The sequence below is a fragment of the Sus scrofa genome, chromosome 13 (genome assembly GCF_000003025.6).
Source record: "Sus scrofa isolate TJ Tabasco breed Duroc chromosome 13, Sscrofa11.1, whole genome shotgun sequence".
NCBI classification, from domain to species: domain Eukaryota; kingdom Metazoa; phylum Chordata; class Mammalia; order Artiodactyla; family Suidae; genus Sus; species Sus scrofa.
In genome coordinates this window covers 146,564,155-146,577,900 of record NC_010455.5, presented here as the reverse complement: position 1 = coordinate 146,577,900, position 13,746 = coordinate 146,564,155, and the positions used below count along the sequence as shown (strand labels likewise).

Below are 13,746 nucleotides of genomic sequence, written 5' to 3'. Positions count from 1 at the left end.
TTCAAATATATGGTACCATGGGGGGAAAAAAAGAGTTTAATGTGGCCTGGTGGCCACAGAAAATCTTTATAATAAAAGCATAATTCATATATATAAAATAGCTAATGAACAAGGACCTCCTATACAAGGAACTATACTCAACAGTTTTTAATAATCTATAAAAGAATCTGAAAAGTATACATATATATTGATATATGTATATATGTACATATTGTGATGTATATATGCATAACTGAATCACAGTGATGTATACATGAAACAAATGCAATATTGTAAATAAACTACACTTCAATTTAAAAAAAGGGTAATTCCATCCGGATCTTCAAGAATGGCAGAATTGAGAGAGGAGAAGAGTGAATTGGTCACTCCATCAGGAACCTGGATGTAGAAGTTTCGGACATAATTAGGAAGCGGCAAGCAGGATAATAAGCTTAAGCAAGTCAAGTAGTTTGAGAGTGCACTATTGGAAACAGAATAGGGATATATTGTGGAAGGATTAAATATGAGGATAAAACCATTATCTCGAATTGATCCTAGGTGCAGAAAGCAGTCATTAACGGTTTCTCAATGAAGAGAGTGAACCAGTATTAGTGTCAGCACTGTATGGCACTAGCCCAGGTCTGACCAGGCTGCAGTGCCCTTTATCCTTGATGGGGCTCTCCAAACCATTCCCAAAATTCCTGTCTTCCCTATTCATCTGCAGTCACACTGCGGGCAGTCACAAGAGGCAGGGCGCAGGGATCAAAGGTACTATTTTCACATCTGTATTCTCAGCTCATCAGTCTGTTTAAAGCATAAGCTCTTGGAAAAGAGTGTGAAATGTTGCATTCTAGCCCTACACTGTGGGGTGAGGTCCAGGAATCTGGAGACAAACACTGCCTAAGAAAACTGGCATCTGGGGAAATCCTAGATTTAAGAAGAGTTGGATGTGGGAAGTAAGAAACCAGCAACCCAGCAAGGGTTCTCATCCATGCTCAGTCATATAACCAGGATCCAAAAGTTCTGCTCACAAAAAAGATAATTCAGTTTTGAAATCTTAAAAGCCTCCTTGTCATTTAGGTTTACCTGTATCTCTCTGGCTATGCTTTTTTCCGGTTCCATCTTTTTCAAACCTCTCGAGTTTGCTTGGTCTTCTTTCTGATTGACTTGGGCGTTTGGATTTGGAGTATTTAGAAGGCTTCACAAGCCTGTAGGAGGATATCTTGTGATCACTTTGTATGGCATGAACTACAATAGTATCATTTTCCAATGAATCACGAAATCTGAAAAAAAAAGCACTTGCAATAGTTACATTTTAATCATTCTGCATGATTATTAGTAAGACAATGTACTATGCTGATAAATAATATCATTATATTGTGCAAAATTTAGCCATGCATATACCAACAAGGATGTAGTAGAAGTTGAATAGGACTTGGTTAAGAGCAAGGAGAATTTTCTTTCTGATGAAAATACAAAACATCTCATTAACAACAGAATAATATCATTGTTTTGCCTATACATAGAAGCGTCAAATTTTCTTCAGGCAGACTGCAGTTTAATGGTAAATAGATCATATTAAACTCTGGGGAAATGTAATTCATCTTCCTATATGTTATATATAATATATATTACATATATTATATATAGGATAGATAATAAGGGATTGAGATATATTTCATATTATGCTGTTTGCCTCTATAAAAAACATTAAGCTCAGGAATCCACACTACTCTCCAGTTCACCTTTCTCTTATAACCCACAAAGATTTATCTTTTAAAAAGTTTTTCATCAATTAAATTACTATTTTGGGCACTGGTTATTTCCCCATCTTTTATTATTTCATCTTATAACTTTAGAATTTAATTTATGTATATAACAATTATTCTTTTAAAATGTCTGTTATATCTAAATTAATTTATAGCTTCAATGTAATTCTAATCAAACTCTTAGCAGGTTTTGTTGTGAAAACTGACAAACTGATTCTGTGCAGAGGACATAAGCAATATTGAAGATGAAGAACAAAGCCAGAGGATTTACAGTATCAGATGTCAAGAATAATTAAGATAGTGTAACACCAGTGCAAAAATAGATGGCCAATGGAATAGAATGGAGAGTTCAGAAACAGACCCACATATATATGGTTGCCTGATTTTTTACAAAAACATCACTGCAATCTAGTGAAGAAAGGATGGTCTTTTCAGCAAATGACAGCAGGTCAATTGGATATCCATACAGAAAAAATAGATACTTGATCTCTATCTTACAACTATACACAAAAATTATCCAAAATAGAAAATAGAAAATGCCAAAAAAATTAGAAAAAAATTATCCAAAATAGAAAATGCCAAAAAATTAGAGCTTCTAGGAAAAAAAAAATAGAATAATTTCATGAATTGTGAATAGGCAAAGATTTCTTAACCGCAACATAAAATCATTAACCATAAAAGTTAGTGAAAATACTGATAAATGGAAAAGAAAATGTTGATAAGTTGAACTTTATTAAAATTAAAAACTCCGGCTCAAAAAGACACTGTGAGAATAAAACAACAAGCCAGAGTAGAGAAAAGATACTTTATATACATGCACACACTAGCTAGGTCATATATACATGTATATAACAGAAGACTCATCCAGAATATATAACTCCCACAAGCCAATTTTTAAAATGAACAACATACTTGGACCAACCACCTAACAACAGAGAATATACAAATAACCAATAAGTATAGAAAAGGGTACCAAAAATCATCACCTATCAGGGAAATATCCATTTACATCACACTGAGTCAGAATAGATGAATTTTAAAGATCTGACAATGCCAATGATGGCAAGTATGAGTTTTATAGGTTGAATTATGTCCCCCCAAAAGGATATATTGAAGTCCTAACCCCTCGGTACCTTAGAATATGACCTTATCTGGAAATAAGATCTTGACAGAGGTAGTCAAGTTAAAATGAGATCCTTAGGTTACATCCTAATCCAACATGACTGGAGTCCTGATAAAAAAGAGGGAATTTGTACAAGCTCAGAGGGAATCTTATATGAAAAGACACAGAGAGAACACCATGTGAAGATAGAAGACTTAAGAGTGATGCCTTTAGGAGCTAAAAAACACCAAAGATTGCCGGCAAAACCACCAGAAACTCAGAGAAAGGTATGGAACAGATTCTTCTTCCCAGCTTTCAGTAGAAATTAATTTAGCCAACACTGATTTTGGACTTCCAATCTCCAGAATTATAAAAAAAATAAATGTCTTTTTTATGAGCCAGCTGGTCTGTAGTACTTCGCTAAGAAAGCCCTAGGAAAAGAATAAAATGGGGTCAGTTGGAATACTCATACATTGGTGATCAGAATATAAATTGACTGAGCCATTTTGGAAACTGTCAGTGTCTAATAAAACTAAACATTTGTAGAACCTATGGCCTAGCAACTCCCACTCCTGCTTATACAGTAAACAAAAGTAAGTGCTTATGTCCACCAAAAGACATGCACAAGAATGTTCATAGCAGCATTATTTGTAGTAGCCAAAAAACAGGAACAACTCAAATATCCATCAGCAATTAAATGGATTAATAAGAGTGTGGTCTAACCACACAGAATATTACAAAGCAATGAAAAAGAAGAACTACTGCTACCTGCATCAACATGGAAAATCTTACACATGATACTGAGAATCCAGAAACAAAAGAGTTCACACTGCAGCATTCCATTTAAATGAAATTCATAGTCAAAACTAATCTATAGCGATAAACATTCATCTTTGGAAAGTAAATATTTACTGGGAGGAGGCCACAATGGAACTTTCTGGAGTGCTATAAATGTTCTTAATCTAGGTAGTAGATACATGTGCTTATACATCTATAAAAAGTTATCAAGCTATTCAGTTAAGATTTATGCACTTTATTACATGTAAATTATATCTCAAAAAGGCAAAAACAAAGAGCCTTTCCCAGAGTTTCCTCTGGAAAGTCACACTGATGCATGAGAGGAATCTGACAGGAAGTTATCATCTTTCATTACAAGTCCTTTGGCTCTATTTTATCTCCTTTTTAAAAAAATATATATATATGCTCATGGGTTAGATACAAAAATAGGTAACTTACCAAAAATAGAAAGTAAATATGTATGATGTAATTTGTAAAAATTTTTGCAAATTTAAAGTAGGAAGGAGTGTGCTCAGGAAGATACTAATAGTGTCAAGAGGATTCTTTGAGATTTTAGGAGTTAGTAGGTACTTCAGGAGACTCCTTATCTGACCACTTCAATTAAGCCACCATAATCTATTCAAATATATGTTAATTATATGCTCTGAAGCATCTTAATTTGCAGGAAATGTGGATCATACCTATTCTTTAGCTTCATTAGAGCAAGCTGATGTTTCTCTTTTTCCCACGCTAATTCCTTTTCCACTCGTTGAATTTTATGAGCTGTTTTCCTGTCAATCTCAGCACGAATTTTGGAATCTAGATCAAAATCCTGCAGATAAGTAGATTTGCTCATCAAAATGAGTACTTTTATCAATACACTTTATTAATCCTGTTTCATACATAAATACATATTTTTAAGATTTGTCTTCAATTTCATGCCACATCATCCCTCTCCTAAATATCATAAACTTTATCATTCTAGAAATAACATACTTTTGATTTTACTGTCACACAATATGGGAAGAGTTCAGGGAATAATTAACAATGATGAAATTAAAGTTATATATTGAAAGATTTTCCCCACAATAAAAACAGTGAATGCTAGTTCTCTTGCAGTGTAGCAGGTTAAGAATCCAACTGTCACTACAGCAGCTTGGGTCACTGCTGTGGTGTGATCTTCTGCATGCCACTGGGCGTGGCCAAAAAAATCATTAGAAAAATAAGATATGCTTTTCAAATATGCTTTTCAAATCACTAGAAAGAGAATCATATACGGCAAACACTAAAGATAGAAATCAGCAAAAACAGATGTAACATAAATACAGAAACAAACATAGGATGATTATGAATCAGTCAAGACCCCTATTAGAAGCCAAATATTCAAACTGGGTCATCTCAAAATTCAACCACAAGCTGTCCATCCTTTAAAAAAAAAAGTTTTAAAAATATAGATCGGATATATCAAAGGTTCTAACTCATTACTCTAAAAACTGGCATTGAAGAAAAAAAAATACACATTTATCCTGCCTTAATTTAAACAACTGTGTTTCAGGATAAACTAACAGACTTAGTTAATGAGAGAAAGTTCTTTACAAGCTAGCCCAGCTAATAAATGTGGAAAGAAAAGTAACAGTAGGAAAAAAACAAAATGATGAATGCTAACAGAATATTTGAAGATTGTATAAAGTTAAAAAGAAAAGAAAAAAAAGCAACTCTCCCCACCCCAAAGCAACTACTATTACATAACCAGCTGGGCACAGGGAAGGAGCTGACCATTAGGAAATATACTCAGGTTTAGTTAAAAACTGAGCTCATGCAGAAACTTCAGTTGACCTCATCATTCTTTCATTTAGCAGGCGTTCCCTCAATTCTAGGTGTTTCCTAATTCTAGTTTATTACAATTATTAATATAAAACCACCTACTTCATCCCAACACCAAACACCACTGTTTGTTTGATCTGTCCTGACGACAGCTCTATTGTTATTGTTATCATTAGCAGCCAAGATTACCACACTACTAACAGACCAAAACCTAAATACAACCTTTTTTGACCCCACAGGAGGAGACCTAATTCTATATCAGCACCTGTTCTGATTATTTCGGTCACCCCAAAGTTTATATTCTTATTTGGTCCTATATATTATTTCATTCGTATTAACAACTAAATAAACAATATACCCACAATGGCCAGTTTTAGCTGGAAACTTAGCTCATGTGCGAGCTAAGGAAAGACAGTGATGTCTTTGGTGTCCTCATGATATAACAAGGTTCTTGCCGAATGTCCTTCACCAAAGGAGCTGTTTCCCCCATGAGGAGACTTAGGGTCCTCACATATCTTTCCTTCACTCTTGTAAAAACAACAGTGCCTTTATTCACATTAAATTGTAAGCAATTATTCTCTCCAGATGTGTTGGTGTTTTAAGTAATGATGTGTAAAATGCTTAGGCATAGAACTTACCTCAGGTGTTCTTTATTTTGATTTATGTCTCCCATATTCTGCAAGTGTCAACCCTTTTCATGGTAAAATAACAAACATCTTTTAACTATTACAAGTTGGACTTTTATCTGACATAAGGAGTTAATCATTATGATCTCACCAAAGTTTGTTAATATATACATGAAATTGGCTAAGTGCTTCTAGAATTATAGGACTGGGTAAACCATGGGCATAGTCAGGATAATAAATTCTGAGCTTTTATTTGATTAAGTTCTTGGTAGTAATTCCATGTAAGATAACGTTAAAAATGGGGGAGGGGATCATTACTAGCAGGTAGATGGGGCTGTGCAGCAAGTCACAAAAGAAAAAAATTTAATACAAAATTAGCTTACACAATTTGGTGATTGGCCCCATAGCTCCAACTCTGCTGAGTCATCTTTTAGAAACTTTGATGAAGTGGGTACCATCTTTTCAATAGAGCTGATGAATTATAGAAAAGGAACCACAGAGAATCAAATTATACAGTATGTACCTACCTAATAGATATCTTAGCTAGGTATGATAAGGACTGATAACTAGATTCAAACTTAACCCAATAAATGGGAAGTAGCTAAATCCAGAAATAAACTTTGTATAGACTTATCTACATTCAAATCAAGTTGTGTGATAAGTTCCACAGTAGTTTAATTGCTGCCAACACATTGAGCGGCCAGATAAAGGGAAATCTTAAGATGATTTTAAGTGTTCCTAAATGTTGGCAAAATAGCAGTGTTGATTCAGAAATAGCATATGTTGGAGTTCCCGTCGTGGCGCAGTGGTTAACGAATCCGACTAGGAACCAAGAGGTTGCGGGTTCGGTCCCTGCCCTTGCTCAGTGGGTTAACGATCCGGCGTTGCCGTGAGCTGTGGTGTAGGTTGCAGACGCGGCTCGGATCCTGCGTTGTTGTGCCTCTGGCGTAGGCCGGTGGCTACAGCTCCAATTCGACCCCTAGCCTGGGAACCTCCATATGCCGTGGGAGCGGCCCAAGAAATAGCAACAACAAGAACAACAACAACTAAAAGACAAAAAGACAAAAAAAAAAAAAAAAAAAAAGAAATAGCATATGTTAAAATTAAAATTGAATTTATTTTAGGCTTACTGTCCGTTTAAACTGCATATGTTTTGGTAATGCTTCATTCATCTGTAATAGTTTCTGTAATTCATTTCTCAAAGCTTTGATTCGTTCTCTCTTCCCAGCCTTGATTTCTTCCACTTCCTTCACTAACTTGTCATGTTCTCTTTTTCTTCTGGCATTCTCAATACTGAAAACAGAAATTTAAAAGGATAATAGGTTAAAGATACAGAAACAACAAAGAGAAAGTACTCAATAAATTGGAAATTTGTTTAGCTTGGTCAAATTTGGTAAAATGTTGGTCCGTTTTGCAAAAGCCTAGGCTTAGTGGGTATTTATCAAAATTTCCCATACCTGTAAGCTTTAGGATCTTCAATATCTTCTGGAATTGGCTCCGTTTCTATTCCAAACTATGGGAAAGAGAGTTAAAAAGTCATCCTTTTTAAACTGCATATTTGCCTTAAAATATCAAATAAGTAGTCATTTGAAGGGTTTTCCCTACTCATTTCTAGCAATTGTAAGCTTAAAAGGTATTTTCACAAAAAATAAACTAGGGAAAAAACTTACTTGTTTCTACTTCACTTAAAGGGGTAGGTAGAAAAAGACTTGAAGCTCAATCACATGTATGAAAAATATTAATATCACTATATTCTCCTCCAAAATGTGAATTGCTAATATCTATATGTTAGTAACAAAAAATACACACAAAAATCTTCTAGGTCATTTATTTTAAAATACTTAAAAAAAACAACCCTTTCAAACATGCTTTGATTTCCCCCAAAATACCTCATGTGTATACTAGGAAAAACTTTAAATATGTACATTTTTAAAATTTTAAGTGTTTCATTTGACTTTATCAAAGACATTCAGTGGGAAATACACAGAATAGTATAATCCCTTTCCTTGATTAAAAAGATGAGATCAGAAATACAAATCAACCTTTAGAAAGGAAATCAAAGTAAGGAATATTATGAAGTAAGTCACTTAAAAGCGTTTTGTTTAGTCAGAGGTTGTGCTGAAAAGTGTCTTAGGCTATTGTAGAAGAGGAATTATAGCCCAGTGAATGAAACAAAAAGTCCTAGTTTGCTAGCTAACTAGTTCTTAAGTAAAACTGAACTAATTTTCTATTCATAGCAGATAGGTCTGTTCATATGAAGTAAAGAAATAAAGAATCTCTTTTGATCAAGTTGTTTCATTACAGTGCTATTCTTTATTCACATAAAGATGTAAATCAATATTTATGTGAGATAAGGTTTATGACTTTCATAAAGTGAAGTCATAAAACATGACCAATGTAAGAGACAGTGCTGGCTAATACATTTTAGCTACTGTTAATCATGTAGGACAGAACTTGACTGAATTTCACTTCTTTTATTGCTCAGAGCTAAGCCCTTTGGTTCTCTAATATCAGTTGCTATTTCCAGGATTTGATACTGATATCAGCTAGCTATCTCCTGATCTCAGATGTTTATAATAAATTTGAGTTAAAGATGCTTCCAGACAGTTCCAAAATACCCCACAATTGTTCTCAATCCTGGCTATACTCTAGAATCATGGGGGGCTGGGGTGTGTGTGTGAGAGATTTTATAAAATACAGATAGTCCCTGACTTAGGATGGCCAACTCAACCACTTTTTGACTTTATGATGGTGCAAAAGCAATATGCACTTCAGAGAAACCATACTTCAAGTTTTGAACGTTGACCTTTTCCTGGCTGGGGATGTGGGCAGCTGTTGCAGCCCCATCTCCTAGGCAGCCACACTACCACGAGGGTAAACAACTGGTACCCTTACAACCATTCTGCTTTTCACTTTCAGTTTAGTATCCAACAAATTATATGAGACAATTAAGACTTTATCATAAAGTAGGCTTTTTGGTAGATGGTTCTGCTAACTTCAGGCTATTTTAAGTGTTCTGAGCACATTTAAGGTGGGCTAGGTTCAGCTGTGATGTTTGGCAGGGTAGGTGTGTTAAATGCATTTTCAAATTATTTTCAACTTATGATGGGCTTATCAACATGCAACCCCATTATATCTTAAGTATCTAGGCCTCAGCTTCAGAGATTCTGATTTTATTGCTTTAAGGGTTTCCCAGTGATTCTAAAATATGGTAAGAACCTCAGACCCATTCAGAGCTTAGTTTATTTGGTTTATTCAATTCTGTCTGACTTTGTGTAAAAAGCAGAGTCTGCTTCAGTGACTTAAGAAATACTGATTTTAGTCGTAAATGAAAGAAGACCATTATACAAATGTGGAATGGATTTTTTCTATCCAATATGGGTTTCCATATAGAGTGGAATGGATTTTTTCTATCTGATATGGGTTTCCATATAGAGAGTTGGCACTAAGTAGAAAGATATTCTTCTTGTTCATACACTTTCCCTTCTCTAATTCCTCCTTCTGAGCTGGACTTCTTTCGACAATAATTCATTTTCCAAATTTTGCTGCTATTTATAGAAATGAAAATACCTGCTCAAATCTTCCCTATATTCTTTGCATGTTCTTTTGAAGTGGGATACCTGTTAAATAGGAAGCCAGTGTGTTCACAGCATTTTTACCTTTGGTCTTTCCAATATAATTTTATTCTTTGGGAGCAATTCTAATGGTTATTAGTGGTTTTATCCAAAAGAACCATTTTGGTAATAGAAAATTCAGGTCCTATCATAGGGCAAAGGGATATAATTTGGGGATACAAACACTCAATCTTTACTACAAAGCTAAGTATGTATTCTGCCTAAGAATGGAATAATTTAACTGAATCTTTGATGACATTTTCATATTCTAATACTAAAGACAATAATATTTTTACAATCCCCTTCAAAGGCACCAAATTATGGTACATATTCTGCATATGCCTCTTTAATAAGCAGATGAATAAAAAGCAAACTATATATCTGAAAAAATATTATGCAAAAACAACTGAAAATTTAAAAACAAAAAACTTTGAGAAAGTGATTGAGAAAAAAAAATGAGTCTTTTCAATTGAGGGATTTCAATACCTTTAGTAATAAGATGAGTTCAACATATTTAATATTTTATAACAGAGGTATCTGAATGGCAAAATTGTAATATTGGTAGGAACATTTGACTATAAGGTATTTGTGTCTAAGTAGTTCCATTTTTAAGGAATATGAGAATTTTAACATCACTGTATTAATGTTGTTGTTATTTGTCAGTTACATACCCTGGGAGATGGCACTTTGGCTTTCATGTCTTTCTTTAACTCAAATTCAGAAAAAAAGCTGAAAACAAAGATATTACTATCTGCTCCAGCAGACAGCAAGAAACGGTCATCAAAGCTAGTGGAGATGGCTTTAATACAGCCATAATTATTGTCATGCATGTTGAAGTGCCAGTAGTCCTCCATACTGGCCAATGAAGGATCATTCTGATTTAGAACATAGACTCGAATTGCTCCATTTTGCATTCCACAAAACATCATATTTTTGTTAATGCTACAAAACAAAAAGAAAGTAAATTGTTCCTCATATTAATCTGAAAATATTTAACTTTAATTGACAAATGACTAAATTTTTAATAACAAAGGTGTTATGGACTAAATTGTGTCCCCACAAAATTTCACATGCTGAAGCACTAACAAATTATGGTAGGTCTAGCAAACAAAAGGATAGAAGGAGAAAAAGCCGATTTGAAATTTAGAGCTATTTTACTTGGTCTTCATATATGCTTAATTCTAAATTATTAAAGGATTAATGATTCGATTTGTGATTTCTCCAGAATCATTGGAATCCCAAACCTTTGATATCTGACCATTCAGTAGCATCCCTCTAAGTAACAAAAAGAAAATCCATACAATTCAATTGTGTGATAAATTCTGACAAAAGATTTAATAGAAAGGATTGAAACAGTTTCAAGATTAGCTTGGCTTCTACTTTATTCATATGATGTATTTAACTAAATACTGTTTGAGTACCCCTCCCCCAATTTGGACAGCTCTTCAAAATTGACAATATTCATGGACAAAAGCAGACAATTGGGGACATTGTTTTTTAAAGCATTCTGAAATTTTGGTCACCTGAAAGTGATAGTTGTGATGGGATTATCCTCTGTATCTTCCAGAAGACGGAAATCAAAAGGCTCATCTTTCTTTTCTGTGATATCACTGTTTTTGTCATATGGAGGGAACTCACAGTGATATAGAAAACCAGAATCATAGCCACCCTGGAAAACAGATAAATAACATAGAGGGTAATACTTGAATAGAGGACACATATGATCATGTGAGGAGTTTCTAATTATTTCAAATTTTATTTTATTTTATTTTTGCTTTTTAAGGCTGCAGGTGTGGCATATGGAAATTCCCAGGCTAGGGGTTGAATCAGAGCTGAAGCTGCCAGCCTATGCCACAGTCACAGCAACACCAGATCAGAGCTGCATCTGCATGCTATACCACAGCTCATGGCAATGCTGGATACTTAACCCACTGAGTGAGACCAGGGATCTAACATGCATCCTCATGGATACTGGTCGGGTTCATTAGCACTGAGCCACAATGGAAACTCCAATGATTATTTCAAATTTTAACACATAAAATAGTACCTTAAAATATCTATTTTATATGATTTATATGATAACAGATTCATAAGCATCTCCATTATTCATTCAAATGCAACTATGCAATTATAAAAATAAAACACCGTAAAATGATTTGTTACCACTTAAAATACAATAAAGAAGGCAACAGTCTGCATCTATTAACCCCAATTGCTTCTATCTACATACTGAATTCCATTTTATTTCAAATGGAATTAAACTATTATTCTGCATAAGCTGTATTTAACAATAGAGTTTTGTAGATTATAGTTACACTGATTTTCATTCTAGGACATAGTTTTTCTACCTGAGACAACTGCCAGTTCTGAAAGTGGCAGCTGAGAGGTTAAAAAGCTGAATAGAGCGCTCTTTGGTCTCATGGGCTTTGGGAAGGGCAAAGAATTCCCAGGGTGCTCCAAGAAGGAGCCAAGGTAAACACAGCTGCCACTGCAACCCTGGAGCACTACACCCCACATGCACAGGTAAACTAGAAACAGACTGGACCTCATAGGAAGTAAAGCCTAATTTCAGGTAATCGCAAACACTGATTGGATAAAACTGATCTAGGATTTCTAGCTGCTTTCCAGAACCAAAAATAAATCTCCAGGAGACAATAGCAATATACAGAGACTCAAGCTAATACTAATTTTTTTTTCACAGACAAGGTTTAGCATTTAATTGAAAAGAAAAACAACTAGATAAAAACAAGTGTTGACTTAAAATTTAAAAAACAGATGAAAGAAACAAAATTACAAGAAATAGTGATAGAGGTGTTTTCATAATGGACCTTGAAATAACTATGCTTAATATTTTTAAGGTCTTTGAGGGGAATATAGAAAATTTTAGAAGTCAAAGAGATCTATAAAAAAGGGGATAATGGAAAAAATGAAAATTCTAGAACTGAAAAATAAAGGAGAAATAAAATGACAGAAATTAGAAATTCAATAGATTAGTTTAAAAGCAATCAGACATAGCTAAAGCTAGAACAGAATCAGAAAAAAAAAGACTAAGGCAGGAGATAGGAGAAAATAAAGATGTAAAACTTTTTAAAACAGAAGTGCAAGATCTATATGGGACACAGTGATATTATTACTGCACACAAAACTGGAATCGCACAAGCAGAGACTAAAAAGATGGGCCAGAAGCGATATTGTGGTCAATAACTCCTGAAGGATTTTCTAAAACTGAATATAAATGTGTTGAAGTACAAGAAATGCAATGAACCACAATAAGATATATGAAGAAATTACACCTTTTAACACAAAATATTAAAAGCAACAAGAGAAAAAAGATGAACCAGTTTACAAAAAATAAATAAATAAATAAAAATGTGTAGATGATAGAACGGAAGACAAAAGATGATAAAAAGAAAAAGATTTGGAAAGAAAATATATAGCAGAAATAAAATTTTTTAAAAAGGAAAAATAGGCACTATAAGTCCAAAAAAAAAAAAAAAACTGTATATATGAGCTGTGGGGGAGGATATATAGCATTAACATACTCAATGATCTTTTTTCTCTGTAGGCAGTGTAAAAAAAAAAAATGTAACTAATAACCTAACAGAGAAGGAAAATCTACCTAATCACCTGATAGAAGATGAAAAAGGGAAAATAGAATTGGTATGATAATTAGAAATAATAAGATGGTGAATCTAAAATATATTAGTAATTACATTAAATGTAAATGCACATAGAATTCTATTAAAATAAAGATTATACTATAGGATTAAAAAGTTTTAAAAAGCCTAACCATGTGCTGCTTACAAGAGACATACTTTGAAATAAGAATATCAAAGGTAAAGGAAAGGGAAGAATCATTAATAACTCTTACAAAGTCTTGGCTTAGTAACTGGATGGATGGCTGTTCCATTTCCTGAGATGGAGATGGAACAGGTTTCATGGGGTAAGAGTGGTTGAAAAGTTATATTTTGGGAGTTCCCATCGTGGCACAGCAAAAACGAATCCGACTAGGAACCATGAGGTTGCAGGTTCAATCCCTGACCTCACTCAGTAGG

General features: G+C 33.9%; 1 protein-coding gene across 7 annotated transcripts in view; it reads right to left on the bottom strand.

The window, feature by feature from the left end:
• The window catches only part of CFAP44 (cilia and flagella associated protein 44), a 156,557-nt gene that overhangs the window by 50,635 nt on the left and 92,176 nt on the right, over nucleotides 1-13,746 (bottom strand). For 3 of the 7 annotated variants that reach the window (XM_021070360.1, XM_021070362.1, XM_021070363.1), the window contains 6 exons: nucleotides 11,215-11,360; nucleotides 10,363-10,633; nucleotides 7,535-7,590; nucleotides 7,208-7,370; nucleotides 4,329-4,459; nucleotides 1,066-1,262 (listed from right to left, as the gene is read on the bottom strand). In XM_021070360.1, coding sequence (XP_020926019.1) covers nucleotides 1,066-1,262; nucleotides 4,329-4,459; nucleotides 7,208-7,370; nucleotides 7,535-7,590; nucleotides 10,363-10,633; nucleotides 11,215-11,360 — 964 coding nt within the window. The other 4 variants (XR_002337896.1, XM_021070361.1, XM_021070364.1 and 1 more) reach the window with 4 other exon arrangements.